At 48.6% G+C, this 19260-nt stretch overlaps 1 protein-coding gene across 1 annotated transcript; it reads left to right on the top strand.

Annotated features, from left to right (window-relative positions):
• The first annotated feature begins 10264 nt into the window (after positions 1 to 10264).
• LOC128560395 (putative DBH-like monooxygenase protein 2) lies at positions 10265 to 19057 on the top strand. The gene is made up of 13 exons (XM_053553985.1): positions 10265 to 10552; positions 11472 to 11618; positions 12152 to 12313; positions 12536 to 12619; positions 13410 to 13577; positions 13760 to 13862; positions 14052 to 14218; positions 14542 to 14633; positions 14915 to 15011; positions 15127 to 15186; positions 16958 to 17088; positions 17868 to 17982; positions 18254 to 19057. The coding sequence occupies exons 1-13, from the start codon at positions 10265 to 10267 to the stop codon at positions 18494 to 18496; spliced, it is 1857 nt and encodes a 618-aa protein (XP_053409960.1). The 3' UTR covers positions 18497 to 19057.
• The last annotated feature ends 203 nt before the right edge of the window (positions 19058 to 19260 follow it).

Raw genomic sequence — 19260 nt, 5'->3', positions numbered from 1 at the left:
ATATGCTTGGAAAACTCTTACTCTTCTGAGAGAACTAACTCCACTTGCCTATTAAATGTGTTTTTTTCTATGGTGGGACATAGGACATCATGCCTGCACACCGAGGAATAGGCAGGATTTCAAATGGAGAATCCTGGAATCAAGAGAGAACTACAGCCTACTTATAGTTGAGAACCTCCAGTCTCATGAGAAAGACAAAACAGAGACAGGAATGGCACACTTTTGAAGTATGATGATGAATATCTAGTAAACTTGAGGTGTGCACATGCAAATCTCATGCAGAGTGAGTGATTTAACTGTGTTCAGGTTAACCATCATAGGTTACCAGGGGGGGGGAAAAAAAAAAGAAGAATCTATAGTTGGAGTCTGGATTGTGGAACAAATAAAGATACTTTAGACTTGATATGCAAACCATAAAACAACTTAGAAATGCAATTCTTAAGTGACGGTTGACTCAATAAATGCCTGTCTTCGTGAGAGAAGGTAGACCCACATCAAGAGGTATCTGTCACTGTGCTAGTCTGGTTGTGAAGGCACCTGGCCTGCTGTAGGAATTTGCTGCACCTGAACCCAATTGCCAGTGGCTGAGACAGCAGAGGATGGATGGTGTGGAAAAGGAGAGCCAGTGTGGTTTTGTAGACAAGTTATTATCCACTAATTCAACATGTATCTACTGAGAACCTACATTTAGCCTTTAATGGTAATTAAGGGACTCAGAAAAAGCTCAGCCAAGGTGAAATGCAAAGCGAGGTGGTAGAGAAAGCCTGTCTTTGGGGATATCCTCCTACTTTTAGTTCCCTGTTCCTCATGCACACGTGTCCTACCATTCTTACGTAAGCTGCTTCCCAGCCAGAGTGACCCCATGCAAAAGATCTGCTTCCCCAACTTCCGTCATAATTATTCAAACATTCAAGTTCTATTTTCAATTCCCATGAGGTTGATCCTGCCTTCCTGCATTCAGATAGTGAAAGGTAAATATTAGTAACTAGTTCAATGAATCTGTAGAATTACTTCCCTGGGTATATTTCTGATTCAATAATTGATAGAACTGCAACACAAATAGCAATGGGATTCTAAATGTGATAATAGAAAGGTAGGGAAAGTAGCTGGGGATAAGGCCTCAAATCATGATGGGGAAAGCATGCTTATCCCTCATCCCCTCTCCCCCAGAAAAGCCCCAGTCATTTTTCCTAGTAGACTGATGGGACACCTATTCTCCTCTGACCCTGGTGAAGTCCAAGACAAGTCTGCAGGGTGATTAGCTTGGGCCCTATTACCCTTTACTTTCCATGATGATCACCTTTACTACTGCAAAATACTGCGTAGGTAGACGTTTGTGTGCTGTCTGACCCTGTCTGCTTCACTTGATGGTTATGAGAAACATGAAATGCACTGGCTTTCTGGAAAGAGAATTCTCTGTCTGGTAAAGATGCCTGCCAGGGAACTCTCCTCTGTCCCCATTGCTCATCCCAGGAGTATTCACTGTGCAAAGAAACAGCCTAATGAGATATTGATATTCTTGGGCTTTCATCCTGCATTTGAGACCTGGCTCTTTCATTACTATTAGCTATGTGATTTCAGGTAAGTCATTCAAGTCTTGAGCATCCATTTCCTTAATTAAAAAGAAAAAACAGGTGATAGTTGCCTTATAAAGCATTTGAAAACATCGAATGAAAAAATAAAGCTAAATAAACTTTTACTCACCTGAAGACAGAAGATTCACATCAGCACTTCCTATCTGAACAGGAGATAACATAATCCATTAGATCTAAAAGCATTGTTTCCATATCTACAGTGTGGCAAGCATAGGAGGGCTGATTTAATAGTCATGCAAGAATTTAGGCAATGGTTCTTGGTTCAACTGAGCAGAATTGTACTGGGAAGTCTCTAGGGAGCTCTCAGGGTCTGCTGTCCAAGGGAACATCTCAGAGCTCCCAGCTCCAGCTGTAGAGAGGCTGTAGTTCTAAGAGCTGCCAGCAGAGGGCATCTGTCCTGCCATCTCCTCTGTATTTAACAGCCCTGACCAAGGATCCCTCAGAGATGATGTCTTGGACAAAAGGGAGCTAAGAGGTATCCAAATGTCCCCTGGGCTCCTCAGTCACCACGAGGCTGAGACCTTCTCTTCATCGTGTGCTTTGGAGCTGGGCAGAGCTGCTGCCCCCACAACACCCAACAGTGTTGACAGAAGACCAACACCGGTCTGGGAGGACACTCTTCTCTGAGAGGGACAGAGTTCCTGCTGGAATTCTGTAGACAGTGAAACTGAAGTTCAGGGAGGAAACTTACCCAGAGCTTACAGTAGCAGAACCTGCATCCCAGCCTTCCAGAGCTTGTGGATAAATCACTGCTATCCAGACAAAAAGTGTTCCCTGAAAGGCTAACGGAAGCCAGCAATGAGAGAAGTGGGGATGGAGACAGAGGAGAAGGAAGATGTCTGAGGTGTTCAGCAGTCTGGGGACTGCCACCCTGCCATGCTCCTCCCCAGAATCCAGGAGTCCTGATCCTCTAGGGTGAGAAGCTGAGACAGTAGGCCCAGGGACATGGCAGCAAGGTATGGTTTCTGGCCTTTGCGCACTCATCAGTTGGATGACTAAGGTGGCCCCACAGTCTGCAATAAGCAGATGTGAGGTGTGTGTGGGGGGGGTAACTAACAAAGAAAGACAAATAAAAACTGAAGGTATCTGTACCCAAGTCTGTAATGACCTGAACTAGATGCCAGATGTCACCAGGGACAGCTGAACTACTTGGACCATTTTTGCAACTACGCATCTCACCGTCTCTTTTATTGTATTGCAGGATCCTCCATTCCTAGGCTCCTGTCAGTGATTCATCCTTGATTCACTATCAACCAACTACCCATTTCCCCCCAGACTCTATACTCTGCCTGGTGCTTCTGAGTGAACCCCAAATAAGCAAGCCTCTGTCAAGACTGTGTGATTTTATCAAGCCCCAAACCGGTCTATCTGCCCTACATTTTCATTCTATCCTTGAAGACAGGGTATGAGGGCTGTGAGTCTGAAGTCCTGGTAGGGTAGAGGGGTAGAGGACCCATGTAGACATGGAGAAGGACATTCTTTCCATCATTTTAGTTTGCTGCTATATTTGTGCGAGTGTGTGCATGCAGTGCATGTGTGTGCACATGTGTGTATACATGCATATGTGTATGTACCTGTGTGCCCATGTACATATGCATGTGTGTGCTTGCATGTATATGTGTGTGAGCTGTGCATATGTGTGTGTGTGTGTGTGTGAGAGAGAGAGAGAAAGGGAGAGAATGACTGAAAGCCAGAATGAAGCAGAATGAAGTTACAGGAAAGCAGAGAAAGTGTCATTAAGTCAAGGAGAAGCCAGGAAGGGACCACCAAGTGCAGCCAAGACCATATATGTGGGAAAACTCATTCTGTTTTCAGACACCTAGGAAGGCCCTCCATCGGTCCTGAGTTTCTGCCTGCTCTGTTCTGTGGCCTAGACCCACAGCTATGGGGAAGGAATCCCTCCCTTTAGACATGAAGAACACTCTGGGAAGAAAGTCTGAGGTTTGTGTGGAAAAGCCATCTTTCTCAGTAGTTTGCAATGTTCTAGGATAGGTCAAGAACATGAAACCATGGATGAGGGAGGCGTTGCAGCCAGGCAGCCCTCACTTTTGGAGCCCCTCGTGTAGGACAGCAGAGACAGGATGGCAGATGGCAGGCTAGCACATGGAGTGGAGAATAACGGAGACCACAGCCCTGCCAGGCATTCTGGGTCTCCCAGACTAACACCAAGCAGGTGATGGTGATGGAGATTCCTGGGCAGACCATGTCTCCTGATGACAAAAACTTCTCATTCACTACAAGCACTGAGGGAACAGCCCTGCCAGTGAGTGTCTGTGCCCCCCACCACCCACACAGCCCTGGAGATGGAGCAGGGACCTTCGACAGGCCTCCTTAGCGTCTCCCTCCCGCCTGCGTCCCAGTTGCCTGCTTCCCAGGTCTGGGCCCTCTGGGATAGAGGCATGAGCTGCAAGCAGAGTGGGTGGCTCAGCTAGAGTAGCCTTCCTGTCTCCCACCTCAGCTGGAGCCTTGGGGTCGAGGCCACTTCGTCATTCTCTTGCACCTCCCGGGTAGTTGGGGTCATCTGGCTGGGGTCTGAGCCTCCTTGTCCAGTACCTCATTCTGTGTGTGTCCTTGCTGGGGCTGCAGGTCGAGTTCTGACTTAGAACTTGCCAGTTTAACATCTGGTGTGCCCTACATCACAGATCCAAACCCTGGTTCTTTCTGAAGGTCTTAAAGATCAGCTAGAGATTGGGGTTTGAGAAGTTTGGGGGGGTGGGTTTTGAGAATGGGGATCTAATTGGAAAAATAAGCATGTATTCTAAGTGTGTGTGTTTAGGGGACATTAACTGGTTAAGAGATTCAGCCCACCCCTTTTCGGAGCTCCCAGCATCCCTCTGGGGGTGGAAACTGACATTAAAATGCAACAAGCTTTTTATATGAGTGTGCAGAGAAGAACTAGCATTCTGATTGCTTTCCATGTTCCTTCGCATTATTCTAAAGCAGCGGTTCTCAACCTGTGGGTTGTGACCCCTTTGGGGGATCAAATGACCCTTTCACTGGGGTCACCTAAGACCATCCTGCATATCACATATTTACATTACATTTCATAGCAGTAGCAAAATTACAGTTACGAAGTAGCAACGAAAATCATTTTATGGTTGGGGGTCACCAAAACATGAGGAACTGCATTAAAGGGTTGCAGCATTAGGAAGGTTGAGAACCACTGTTCTAAAGGCTTCACTTGAATTACTTTGTCCTACCCTTGCAGCAGTCCTCAGAGATGGATAGAGATGCAATCTGCATTTTATTTTATTTTTTTTTTTATTAAACCATAGCTGTGTACATTAGTATGATCATGGGACACCATACACTTGGTTCATATATCGTTTGACACATTTTCATCACATTAGTTAACATAGCTTTTGTAGCATTTTCTTAGTTATTTTGCTAAGACCTTTACATTCCACATTTACTAGGATTCACATATACCCTTGTAAGATGCACCGCAGGTGTAATCCCATTAGTCACCCTTCTTCCGCCTCCCTCCCCCCTCCCTCCCGTCCCTTTCCCCTTAGACACAGAAACTGAGGTTCAGGGAGACTAAGAGACTTCCCCAGAAGTCACAATTGCATCCAAGCCCTCCAGAGCCTGTGGATAAGTCTTTGCGCTATTGAGACAAAGTGTTCATGGAAAGGGACGTGGGAGGCCAGCACGTGGGTCTGCTTGTGATTATCAGGCAAGAAGGGGGTATCTGGGTGGGCTGAGGAGGAGGGGAAAGGCCTATGTGTGGGAACCAGGGGCGTCTGTATGTGCCTTGGATTCATATGCCCAAGGAGGCTTCACACTGTGTCTCGGCTGAGGTTCAGTGCAGGGGCCTGCCCTGGGTCACATTGGCCATGTGCAGCCTAAGCTCCATTTCACCCATATGGCCTAGTAGTCCACTATAGGAAGGAACATGACTTCCTTACCCCCAGGACTCTGCAGAATAGCCAGCCCTTGTAGTCATGTGGATAGCACCCTATTACATGGGTACTGGGAATTCCTCAGGGTACAGTGCAAGACCTCAGCCTGTTCACGTGTTACCAAGACTTGCCTGGCCTTTGCTCCACCAGGCTTGCAGGTAGGCTAGGCTTAACGTGGACAGAGTGGGTCACCCCCAGGAGTACCTACCTTGGCTAACCTCCTTGAAAGGAGGACCCATGAATGATGCTGATAGGAGACTGGGGAGCTGAGGGGATTCCTCCTTAGGTAGAGGGACTATGCCTGGGATTATGGTAGCACAGCTAGGACTAGGGATGCAGTTTCTCTGCCTATGCTTTGGTGAATGAGTCCTTCTTTCCATTATCTCTCAAATCCCCTGAGTGGCTTCCTCTGCTCATCATCAGACTGGTACTCACAACAGCCATGAGCACCTCGCCACACTTCTCAAGGCCCTGTGGGCTCTCTCCAACAAGGCCATGAGATGAGACCAGCTGGCAGGAGAGCAGGACCCAGGCCTGTAAGGCGGCAATCAGGGCCTGGCAGTTCCAGAGGGCGTGGCTTTCTCATTAAACTAAACATCTTGTCTCATCTTCTTGAAGCTCAACTCAACCTGAAGGCGTGGGAATTTCCTGCGTCCCAAGGGGCCATGTGCTCTCCCCTGGGATCCCTGCCTGCTCTACGTGCACTGAGCACCTCAGTAGGGTACTTGGCTGTGCACCCTCTCCACTGTGTCCCTTTCTAGAAGAGTGGCCTGAATCTGCACCTCCAGTCTTTGTGAAGGATTAAAATACCTCAGCGCAACCCGGCAACACTTACAGAATTGAACAAAGCCCACCTGCTCCTCATGCACATAGAGGCTGCTGCCAGGCATTGTCAGGCAATGCAACAAGGGACACTCATGGCTTGACTCCAGGGGTTGGGGGGGCAAAGGCAAATTAAAAAGGAGGGGCCTCATGCTTCTTGTTGAAATAAGTGAAAGGCCTCTTTCTCCTCCTCACCATGTTCCTAGAGCATTCCTTTAGCAAACTGGTAATTTTAAGTTCTTTTTTTTATTTCTTTGAAATGTGTCTAAGTCTTTTAGAAAGCTAAATAAGGCTCTTTCCATCTTTAAATTCCTGAAATCTCTTCCTCAAAAAGAGCTTAACTATATTTTGTTCATTTATTTTTATTTTTATTTATTTATTTCTTTGAGACAGAGTCTTACTATGTTGCCCTAGGCAGAGTGCCATGGTGTCACAGCTCACAGCAACCTCAAACTCTTGGGCTTAAGCAATTCTCTTGCCTCAACCTCCCAAGTAGCTGGGACTACAGGCACCAGCCATAATACCCAGCTATTTTTTTGTTGCAGTTGTCATTGTTGTTTAGCTGGCCTGGGCTGGGTTCAAACCCACCAGCCTCGGTGCATGTGGCTAATGCTGTAACCACTGTGCTACAAGCGCCGAACCATATTTTGTTAGTTTATATTAATATATAATTATATAACATTATATAATAGTTTGCTATTTCAGCTACATTTAATTACATATTTAATTCTGTTTTCCTAACAACTCATAGTGCTGCCACTACCCACTAGAGTGACCATTGGCCTTGGCAGCTTCTTCTGTAAGACAAAGATATGATGAAAACTGGACCAAATGGATCAGCACATGAAAAATTCTTAGAATAGAGCTTGGCACAGACTAAGCATTTAACCAGGGCTGACTTCCATTATTGGAATGATAAATTATAAGTTCAACTAAAATACGACAGGATTAATGGTAATGTTTGTTTTTAATTGCCTCAGTACTCAAGTGAGATTGAAAGCATAGAGTCTCACAACTTTTTAACATTGATAACAGGTTATGTTTTTCAGAAACCTTGAAAATCAATAATCTGGGAAGTTAGATTTAGAAGGCCCTGTATCTACCATCTCTCCAGGCACAGCATTTTACAGGCAACATGGAGACATAGAGGGATTTCAAGATCCAGGACTGCTCTGAACTCAAGCTGGTGTTCCAGCTGTGGTTCAGGAAATGCAGAAGGGAGGTGGGGCCATCCCCCAGCCCCATCTTCCCGGTGAATACCCACATAAGGAGACAGCAATGGCTGATGTCCTGGGGTGGAAGCCAGAGGAGGGCCAAGGAGAGGAGACCCTTGAGTCTGCTCTCCCTGCTCCCAGATTCTCGATGAGGATCCTACTTCTTCCCCAAGGACAGTGGGAAGGACAGATTGCTGGATAGGGATCTGGGGCCATCTCAGTTTACAGGACTGGCCGTCCTGCCTCCCTACTGCCTCCTCCCTCAGCCTTAATCCTCAAATGAGATTGGGATCAGAGTGTCTCCACGCCCGTTATCTCCCTCCCTGGTATTCCTGCTCAAGGTCAGTGCCTCCCCAGGCTGTGCCTTGGCCTTTTATCTTGGCCCATCTCCGGTCCTGAGCCGAGGTAAACCTCTTTCTTCCAGATGACTGCCCAGCTCCGCTGCCTCCTCTGCCAGGATCATAGTGGGGGGTTGTGGCTGCCTCCTCGGGACATTTGTTTTCTCCCCCACCTCATCCCGGTTACATTTGAGTGCTCAAGGTTAGCTGGTCCTCACCAGCTTTGATGAGCTCCATAGATAATACGAAGTCTGTGCATGCACTGAAGGAAGCTATAAGCAGATGGTGCCAGCATCGACCCACCCCCACTTGAGTTGAGCTCCTGTATGTTGATGTGTGGTTCAGTCTGTGTGGAGGAGGCCCAGGGCCCATGTCCTCTCCATTGTCAAAGGGAAGGTGGGCAACCAGGTTTCCAGCTCAGCATTGGCTATTTTGGTCTCCAGAAGGAAATTACTCTTGACATAAGAGTCAAACTTTGGTCCCTTCCCTCAGAACCAGCCATCAAATGACACCATCTCCCTCCACCAGGACAAGCCATGGTGCAATTTCATGGCTAGAGTCTGGCACCTGTGAGTGTCTGTGACCTAAGGAAGTAATAAAAAGAGCAGAAGCCTGAATTCCTGTGCTGGCTCCACTGATGACTTGACGGTGGGTCAAGCACACTCATGCTACCCTTCCCTGCTCTTGTCTCCTTATCCAAAGTTAACTGGATTGGAATTTTAGGAAAACTAAGTGGGTCTAAAGTTCCTTTCTATTCTGGTGAGGGTTTTTTTTTTTTTTTTAAATTCATGTTAATATGAAGGTACAAATGATTAGGTTACATTGCTTGCATTCGTTAGGTAAAGTCCAAGTTGTAGCTGAGCCCTTTACCCAGGCTGGGTGCTTTATACCCTCACATTGTGCATATGAGATGAGAGCTTACCAACCCTCCTCCCTACTACTCTCTCCCCTTTCTTTCACCACCTTAAATTTAATTGTTTTTCTCTTGTGTGGGCATGTAGTTGTTCATCTAGTGGTTTCATAATAGTATTGAGCACATTGGATACTTGCTTTTCCATTCTTGTGATACTAAGATACCTTGTGATACTAAAAACATTACTAAGGAGAATGTTTTTCAACTCCACCCAGGTCTGGTGCTTTACTGCAGTGATTTTCAGCCAGTGTACCATGAGAAGATCTTAGGTGTGCCACACATTGTTTTTAAAGATCATTAATTAAATTATTTTTGAAAGAAGTTCAAAGCACAGTAATACATTCTTGTTTTTACTTTTTTTGATCAATATAATTTAAGCATACTGCCATTGTTTAACTATAGGTTCGAATGTGCCATGAAAAAAATAAAAGGTTGAAAACACTCTTCTGGGGTGGCACCTGTGGCTCAAAGGAGTAGGGTGCCAGACCTGTATACCGGAGGTGGTGGGTTCAAACCCAGCCCTGGCCAAAAAAAAAAAAAAAGAAAGAAAAGAAAAGAAAAAAAGAAATGGCTGTTCTACTGTTTGCATACCAGTGTACCTGCACTTGGAGAGGTTGGGCTAAGCCTGCCCAAGGGGAAAGCCACTGAAGTGTGATTTCTCTGAAAGGCGACTTGTGGCAGGAGGGGTACAACACAAAGCCCCGTGAGTGCAAATTCATGTTTATTTCCCATCATTCTTTCCCCTTCACCTCCTTCTTGCTCCTCCCTGCAAATGTACAGAAAATCAAAGCTGCCGCAGATGTTTCCATCTGGAAAGCTGATTATGGTTCCCTCACCTCTGAATGTCCTTCCAGGGATTAGTAGCAAAGACTCCTCCAGGAGGTAGAAATCACAACTTCCCCCAAACCTCTCTCAGAAACTTCCCTCCTTCTTGCCTGGTACAGGAACGCTGAAAGGTCAGGTTCACACATGTTCCCACCCCCTGCCTGACCTCTGTTCTATACACAAACAAAATAGAAAGTGCCCATAAAAACGCGGGGGGCAGGGAGCAGCACATATGCCAGATGAAGCATGTTCAGAAAGAACACCCATGGACACAAGATAGGAAGATGAGGTGTGGGGCAGGAAAGGAGAGGAGAGGGAGAGAGAGATGGGTGAGAGAGAGAGAGAGGGAGGGAGAAACTAAGCCTCTTTAATTCTGCAAGCCCCCATTGGCAGTATACTGGCATAGGGGTGGGGTGGAAAGTCTGAACCATTCACTCCTGAGAACTTCATAGAAGTCCTTCCTCTTGTCCCTCCTCTGTGTACCTCTCACCTCCAGAGTTATGCAAGGGGCACCATTCAGAACCCAGAGGATAATCAGATCAGAAGCACCCCAGCCTACCCCTCCCCCATGGCGTGGTGCCTGGCTCAGGTGGAGGGAAATATAAATCCAGGGCTCTCAGGTGTCTGTCTGTAGGGGAGATGCTCCCTGGGAGACATGGCCGGTGCCCTTCTTTTCTGTCTTTTTCTGCTTCTAGCCCTGGAAGTCCCCTTCCTGGGCAACTGCTTCAGTCCCACATCTCGCTTCCGTTATTCTAGGTTCCTAGATTCTTCCAATGTCGTGTTCCTGCGTTGGGACTTTGACCTTAAAGCTGAATTCATCACTTTTGAACTCCAAGTCCGCACAGCTGGCTGGGTAGGCTTGGGTGTCACAAATCGCTACACCAGAGCAGGCAGTGACCTGGTTGTTGGAGGAGTCTTACCTGATGGCAATGTCTATTTTTCGGTAAGTCCAGGGGATCAATCTCTTTTAAGGATGGGAGTCTGTGTTGGGTTGAGAAAGGATCCACATTTTCCAAAGACATCCAAGTGCACACCTAGAACTCCAGTTGAATGCTGAACTCTCCCTCCAAAAATGGTCCACTGCAGAGTTTGCAAATGAGGTCTTCTAGATGGCACATCTCCAAGACTGTCAGGAGAATGAAACTATTAGATTGTGAGAGGGAGTCCTGCACCACTTTCTTTCTAATAGCCCACTAAATCCAGGTGACTGGGGAAAATTCAAAGCTGTTTGAGACACAGTCTCTGTCCTCAATTTCCTTTAAGTACAATCAGGTGGACCACAGCATAAAATAATTCAATAATAGCAGCAGCAAAAGCAATAGCTCCAATTATCATATACTTTTGCTTACCCAAGCATTCTTCTGAATTCTTTGCATTTCAAACTAGCATCACTGCTATAAGGTGGATTATTATCCCAATTTTATAGATGGAGAAGTAGCTCACTCATCTCCCAATCTCACCTATTCCAAACTCTCCATCATTCTTCCAAAGTGCACTTATGTAGGGAAGTGTCAGTTCACAGGACAAGGCAATGTCTATTAAGAGCTACCTGAGAGAGGAGGAAGAGCATAGATGGTTTAGAGAACACACCAGATTTCAAGGGTTAGTGATGCAGGAATATTAGGATCTATGAAGGAGGGATTTGAAATGGGAGAAGTGAATGGAAGTCAGGTGGCAAAACTCCATCAGCCGTGCTCCATCCCTCCTCCTGGAGAACCCACTGCTTGGTGCTCTGCCTTACCCTGCGGGGAAAACCCCGTAATGGAGAAGACCAGGGTACCACTACCTCAATATCTTGGGGGAGCTAATGGGTGACATTTGGGGTCCCTGGTTCTTACTCCTTGATCTTCACTGGGCCTCAGGATCAGCACCTGGTGGACGAAGACACCCTGATGGAAGACGGCAGCCAGGATGCTGAGCTGCATGGGCTGACAGAAGGTGCCATTTACACCACCATGAGCTTCTCCAGACCCTTCCGCTCCTGCGACCCTCATGACCAGGACATCACGGTAAAACAGGGAAGGGAGAAAAGCATTCCAGCACAGGCAGCTGCTCTCCTGGGGAGGAGTAGTCACCCCCAGTCAGGCAGCCAGTTACAGTCCCCAAGACTTCTGTCCCTCTCAGCCTCCCCAGGTGCTGCCCTGACTGTGCCCCAGTAGAAACCCACAATCTCGCAGCAGGGTGACTGCACACTGAACCATTCCTCCCCATCCTCCCCAGGGCTCTCCTCTTGAAGAACCCTACCCAATTTCACTGAACTTCCGAGCGTTAGGATTTTACAGTTGAGCTCCAGCCTTTGAGCTCACAGATGAGAACGCAGGCATAGAGAGGGGATGCAGGAGGGCCAGTGACCTGCCCAAGGTCACCAGCAAGTTCGCTTCAGAGGCAGAAATAGAACCTGGCTAGTTCTCACTCCTGGTTTGAGGCTCCTTCCATTCCACTGTGTAGATATGAACAAGTGGCTTGTGTAGGTCCTTGGATGCACATATGTGTGAGGCACTGCCCAGGGGTAGCACCCCTTCAATGTTTATGGAATCCCTAGGGTGACACTGTGAGGGTGCTGGTTGCCTATGGCCTGGATGACACCCTGAAACTGGATTGGAACCGTACTTTTGTCAAGTCCATCTTTCTGCTACAAGTGGTCCATCCCGATGATCTGGAAGTCCCTGAGGACACCATCATCCACGACTTGGAGATCACTGATGTAATCAGTTCCCTCTGCCCTTCGAACTCCTCACGCAATCCAGAGCCCTTCTCTTGCACCCAACATTCAGGACGTTCCCTAGATGGAGGTTACTTGGACTCCCTCAGTGCCTCAAGGACTGCCAGTCTGACCCTATGCGAACCCCCTTCCCTTGTTGGCCCCTCCCCTGTTTCTTTGGGAACCTCACTGCTACCCTGCTCAGAGTCTGTATACCCTCCCCAGTTCCTCATTCCAGAGGATGACACCACATACGCCTGCACCTTCCTCCCTCTGCCCATTGTTAGCAAGAAGCATCACATCTACAAGGTACAGTGAACCAGGCAGGGGCATTGTCAAGGCCGGGGAAGGAGTCTGAGCAGAGAGCAATGGGCTTGGTCAGGTCAACTCCACAGGATGGTGTCTGGAAAACTGCTAACGGGAAGCTGTAGAGAAATAGTGGGAAAATGTGGTGGGGTGGAGGCGGGTTGGTGAACATGGTAGTTATATATAACCTCCTGAGCCCACAGCCATAACTTCCAGCACTGTTTTATTTAAGTCCCGGAGTGCAACAGACATGTTTATTAAGGTTACAAATCAATAAGGGTTTGTAAAGAACAAAACAGAAGCCCCACTCTGGCTGTAGGATTGTTCCCTCTCTGCCCAGGAGGGAATGAGGCAGGGAGGGAAAACATCCAAGTTGGCCCCAGTGAACTCAGACTTGATCACCCTAATTCACATTTGAGGGATTTCAAGTTTGATCAAATAAATAAAAATATAATCTCACAGAGAGTAGCAGGTGTGTGGGAGCTGTTTGTTCTTTAGAAAGAGAATCCAAAAAGGCATAGTAGCTGCTCAAATGCACAGTACTGACTGGGGGTATCACGGAAAGCCAGGGGTTTGGGGTATCCCCAGCTCTGCTCTCCAGGAAGACGTGTAGTGGGAGTTTAGAAGAGAGTTGAAAGGGCGGATGGGAAAATGAAGCGTGGGGGACAAGAACAGAGAGAGGGAATGAAAGACAAAGAAAGGGAGAAACAAGGAATGGGCACAGTTTTACTTGGGGGAACACAGACCTGACACTGTGGCCTTGGCCGTGCTCTGCTCTGCTTTCTCTGCCCAGTTTGAACCCAAGTTGGTCAAGCACAGTGAGACGATGGTGCATCACATCCTGGTGTACGCCTGCGGCAACGCCAGCGCCCTCCCCACGGGCATCAGCGACTGCTACGGGGCCGACCCTGCCTTCTCCCTCTGCTCACAGGTCATCGTGGGCTGGGCTGTTGGGGGCACTGTGAGTCCTGCGGTGGGGACCAGCTAAGTGGGTGCATGTTGTCAGGCAATGGGGATCGCTGAGCTGGTCAAAGACCGGGGAACAGGGAGGTCTGGGATGCGGCTAGGAAACCCGGGCAGGAGCCCTGGATCCTTGAGCCTAGTCCTCAGCCTCTCCCGCTACCACATCTCCCTCCCTGAAAGAGTTACCAGTTTCCCGACGACGTGGGCATCTCTATTGGGACCCCCTTGGACCCTCAGTGGATCCGACTGGAGGTTCATTACAGCAACTTTTACAACCTTCCTGGTGAGCGTCCAGAGGGTTTGCGGAAGGGCAGCTGGTAGGGCCGGCCGCTTCCCTTGGGCTCTGGAAACGTGTTCCAGGACGCAAGCGGACTTCTTATGGTCACAGCGCCGCTCCGGCTTTCCCGGGCCTGCTTCCCCCCCCGCTGAGCCGCGCTCTCCTACCCTCCCTGACGGGTCCTTTCCGCACCAGGTGTGTACGACTCCTCAGGCATCCGCGTGTACTACACCAGTCACCTGCGCAAATACGACATGGGCGTCCTGCAGCTCGGCTTCTTCACATTCCCCATCCACTTCATACCCCCGGGCGCCGAGTCCTTCATGTCCTACGGGCTGTGTAAGACAGAGAAGTTTGAAGAGGTGCGGCTGGGAGCACTCCCCTCCTGAGGAGGGAGCCAACCCTCCGTGCTCCCGGTCACAGATGGGGTCTGAGCCATAGAGGTGGAGAATGAACTCAGCTTGGTGCTCAGGAAATCGTTAACATGACTCACTCATGGGAGAGGAAAAGTCAGGGCTTTGGGGGCAAGGGGAATAGGGCGGGAAGAGGAGCCAGTGGGGGGGGGCTCAATAAGAATAAGGGGGTGCCAGTCATAAAGGAAGGTGTCAAATTCCAAGTACAGAAGATCAGAAGCAGGTCTAGATGAGCGCTCTTAACAGCCCAGGTGTGCCTCCTCCCCTTCCAGATGAACGGGGCTCCGGTCCCTGACATACAGGTATACGGCTACCTGCTGCACACCCACCTGGCCGGGCGGGCTCTGCAGGCCGTGCAGTACAGGTAAGGGAGGACCTTGATTTGAAGCTTTCCCTTCTGTAGGTGGGAATACATTTTTGGAAGAGCCATTGATTCTGCAGTGGAAAGTTGCACTGGGTTGAGAGTAAGGAGGAACTAAAACCATCCTCAGAGTAGAGGTGACTGGAACAAGGCTTTGGAGGAAGGAGAGTTTTTGTTCACTGTGGGGGCAATCCACTCACAGAACGACCCCACATGCTGTGTCATTGGCTGACCCTCCCTACATCACCTCCTTCTGTCTGTCTTTGCCCCTTGTCTCCCTCTAGAAATGGAACACAACTCCAAACCATCTGTAAAGATGATTCCTATGACTTCAACCTGCAGGAGACTCGCGATCTCCCTGCCCGAGTGGCGATCAAACCGGTGGGAGTCTGGGGGAGGCCCGGTGGGGGCGTAGCAGGCAGAATCAGAGCTCATTAGTGTCAGCCAAGGCCATTCTCCGTGTCTTACTCGCAGCCTTCATGTTCGTTTCAAACAGGGAGATGAGTTGCTGGTAGAATGTCACTACCAGACCCTGGACCGTGACTTCTTAACTTTTGTGAGTGCCTCTTTCCACACCTGGAAACCAGTACCACAGCCCCAGAAGAGAGCCCAGCCCTTTCCAGTGACCCAGACAATTCCAGCGAAGCCCCTTCCTTCCTCCCGCCAGTGGCATTACCCACTCACACAGGCCCTTTCATGCTCTCACACTCCTATGTATCTAGGCTGGGTGCAGGGACCTGGTACATTCTGTGTCAGTGACCCCCTAAAACCAGGGAAAGGGAGTATGTCACAGCGGCTAAGCACAGGGACTCTGCAAACCCCTGCCTGGGTTTCAGTGTCAGCACCATCATTTAGTAGCTTTCTCACCTTAGGAACATGATTATTCACTAAGATTAATACCACTTTGCATCCCCCACAGCTATTGGGAGAGTTGAATAACATGTGCAAAGGACTTAGGTCAGTATCTACCTTGTAGTGGAGGCTCAGATAGAGTTAGCTATGGTTATTATGGTCACAGGGAACCTTGCCCATGTGTCAGGAATAATTCTGTGCTTGTGGGATTCAAAAGGGGCTGCACACTGTTGAGGAAAATGATAGTCCAGAAATGATTATAACACAAATTAGAAAGTGCTGTGTATCATATGAAAACAATGAGGATAATGCATTAGGGAAATTCATGGGAAAAATAAAAAGATTCTGGTGTAGCAAACTGAACATGTAATATGTGAGGTCTGACAAATGAGTTTGCAAACTCATCCTGGAAAAATGCTACACAGCTCATTGCTGAGTATCCCTACAGTCACCTTCAAAGTATTCCCCTGGGGAAGCTTTGAACAGACACCAGCACTTAGTCTACTCTTCAAAGCAATTTTGGAGCTCTTCTTCTGGAATGGCCCTCAGAGCAATTAACATATGAGGTCTGACAATTAAGTTCACCAACTCATGCTAGGGATGGTGCTTTAAAGGTGGAACTAGACACGGGCATCAGTGAATAGCTTCCCATGGGGAGGAGTGCTCTAAAGGTGACCATAGTGACCTTCAGCAATGAGGGATGTAACACTTTTTTTAGGATAAGTTTGAAAACTTAATATTCAAGTCTCAGATGTGAGTGAGTTGTAGAGGTCTAGAGGTGGGGAATTCTGGAGAAGGGAGAGACTGAGAAAGCCATGAGTGTAAAGAAAGCTGAGCTGTGCATGAAAAACAGTGAGCTTGGTTAGAAATTAAGGAATGGGAAGAGACATCTGAAGGGATGGACTGGGAAGGAGGAGGAGGGGGGAAAGAACCCTTTGGGCAGGGCTGAGCCTGTCCTACCTACATGTCCCGGATGGCAGGGCTAGCACTGTAGCTCTGTGAATATTCACCAGGCAAATAATGGAATGAATGAATTTATGATATAAGATCAAATAATTTGTTAAATAATAATCAATTATTATTTAGTGGACTGTTGAAATCCACTGGAGGTTTCTGAAATGGCAGGTGTCAAGGTGCAAGATGTATTGTAAACAACCAGCAGCCTTACGGAACTCAGACTGCAGTTGCAGCAAGTGGGCGATGGACACCAGCTGGGAGGACGATAGTCAGGCCCACACCAGGCAGCAGCAGTGGAAGTGTTAACAGCAGGGCAGATACTGGCACACTTCTTTGTCCAACGTTTGGACAAAATAGAAGAGAACACACAGCAGCAAGCTGGCTCTACATTAGGGGGAAAGGAACACAGTGTCACTGCCAGAACAACCACCCCAACTACTGTCTAGCTGCCTTGTCTCTTTTCTCTGTGTGCCTTTGTATCTTTGTGTCCCCATCCCTGCCTCTCTCCTGTTCCCCAGGGTGGTCCCAGCACCATCAATGAGATGTGCCTCATCTTCCTCTTCTACTATCCTCGAAATAACATCTCCAGCTGCATGGGGTATCCTGACATCATCTACGTGGCACAGGAGCTTGGGGAGGAGGCATCAGAGTGAGTCATCCTGGAAGATAGAACCCTCTCTCTGTGTGTCTGTGTGTGTGTCTTGGGGGATTACTGGGGAAAGGAGGACAAGGACACCCACCAGGTCCCACCCAGGCTAGTGAGCTAGGGTTCCTCACGGGCTGCCTGACCAGCCCGTACCTGCCTCAGCCCTGCCCCATCAGGGTGTGACTCTCAAAGCTCTGACACAGGACAGGAATTTTGTGAGATTTTCCCCATATCAGCAAGGTCATTCAGAGGAGCAGATAAGAACCCGTCCCTCAAAGCCAGATCACTTACATACAAACTCTTTGCCTTTTCTGCATGTACTATCTGTCTCAGTCAAAGACAGGATTTACTGCCAAGTCATGACCTCCATCATTTGGGTATAAGGTTCCTTTCCAACACTCTCGTGAGAGCTCTGAAACCGCTTTTGGAGAAACATTGCACATCTGTGCAGATCCGCCCTATTTCACACGTCATTTCAGAGCCTTTACAGTTTCCTTGAAATCACTCCATCAACCTTCTTGGACTCTATCACACCCAGATACAAACGCCTTTCTTAAAGAGTCAAAAGCTCCTCTACTTTCAGTTTTTACAATTCTCATCTCGAGTTCTGATATTTCTTTTTCTGTCAAATTCATTGATTGTCCCATTGAGTTGTGAGGCATTTCTTATGGTTTAGGCTGACATGGAACTGATGTTAACACATACAAGGGGACACATTTTGTTGGATGCCATTCCTAAGCTGCTGTCTATTCCCCCCGCCCCAATTCTCCCTCCCACGGCAGCTCCATGGAGGGCATGATGGCCATGAACAACGTAGAGTGGACCCCAGAGAGCATTAAGAAGGCTGAGAGAGCCTGCAAAGAGGCCAGGCAGACAGTGATAATAAAGACCATTGACGTAAGTGTCCTAAGAGATGCCACCCTCTGGAGTTAGGGATGGTGTTGGGCAGAAGCAGGGGCATGAAGGAATCAAGGACTTGAAGGACAGTGGCAGAAACACTGGGCCAGGGACAGAGGGGCTGAAGGCAGAAAAGTGGGTTTCTGCTGCTCTGGGTGGGTTGTGGGTGTCATGGAGCCTCACAGGTAGCCTGCAGTCTCCATGAGGGGTGAGGATGACCAAGCAAAGTGGATGCTTCTACCTTTGCCTTGTTTTTCTCTCTCTCCTGCAGGAGGTGGTGGAAAACACTACAGGCTGGATTCCAGACATCATCCCTACTCCTCGGGGACCCTGCTTGGAGTCCTCTGGAGGCAAAGTGGAGCCCCAGGACAAGACCCCTGCAGGCTTCAAGGCTGCCCCAGTGGCCCTTTCTGGCTCCAGCACTGTGTCTCTGAGGCGCCTTCCTCTGGCAGCCCACCTGCTGGTGCAGGTCGTCCTCTCCTGGCTCCTCGCCATCCTGAGGACTGGAGGCTGACTCTGCCTCCTTTTATGCATACATGGGGCCTCCCTCTTCTCAGCCCTCCACCTACCAGCAAAATCAGAAACTCCTCCTTGTTTTGGGTCCCCAAATGTCCACTCTTTCTGCCTCTTCTCATCACCCAGCCACAACATGACAGGCCTGGGCACTGCATGTATTCCATAGGGTTCCTCCACGAGGAATGCAAGTCATCTTTAGAACCACCAGTGGGACTATGTATTTCCTGACATGGTCTGGCTCCAAGGCTGAGGGTGAGGTAACAGATCCACTCTCTGAAAATTCTGGTGCCCCAGCTCCCTTAAGAGGGTGCCAAAAGGAGGAAGGGGCTTGAATGCAGACAGAGCGCCCTGTAAACCTTCCTCCGCAGACTCCTGGCCCTGGAGGGAGCTTCTGGGTTTCTTTTCTTCTGACATTTTTGCCCAGCCCTTCTTGTGGGGCAGAGGCAGCAAACCTCATCACACAGGTGGTGGGAAGCCAAGGGTGATTTGTGGTAAGGGGAGGAGCTCTTCTTATAAGGGACAAAGCTCAAGACAGCAGATTAAATAAAACTCGACTTGCTTCCTGTTGCCATCTCTTTCCCTTGAGCCTTCGGTCAGGAGAAGCGGCTGGGCATTCTCTTGAATTGCTCAGTATAAGACATCCCAAGGGCACTGGAAGACCTGGTTACCTAAATGCAACATTTAATGCATGTCCTTGCTCTCTTCACCCATGTGTCTGTCCGCTGTCAGATGATCTTTGTTTATTCCCCCAGTGTCACCTTG

The sequence above is a fragment of the Nycticebus coucang genome, chromosome 11 (assembly GCF_027406575.1).
Source record: "Nycticebus coucang isolate mNycCou1 chromosome 11, mNycCou1.pri, whole genome shotgun sequence".
Taxonomy (NCBI): Eukaryota; Metazoa; Chordata; class Mammalia; order Primates; family Lorisidae; genus Nycticebus; species Nycticebus coucang.
This window is presented reverse-complemented; position numbering and strand designations above follow the sequence as displayed.

Coding starts and splice junctions, on each gene's coding strand:
- LOC128560395 (XM_053553985.1), top strand. CDS start 10,265: ATGGCCGGTGCCCTTCTTTTCTGTCTTTTTCTGCTTCTAGCCCTGGAA. Junction 10,553..11,471: donor ATGGCAATGTCTATTTTTCG/GTAAGTCCAGGG, acceptor ACTGGGCCTCAG/GATCAGCACCTGGTGGACGA. Junction 17,983..18,253: donor TGATAATAAAGACCATTGAC/GTAAGTGTCCTA, acceptor TCTCTCCTGCAG/GAGGTGGTGGAAAACACTAC.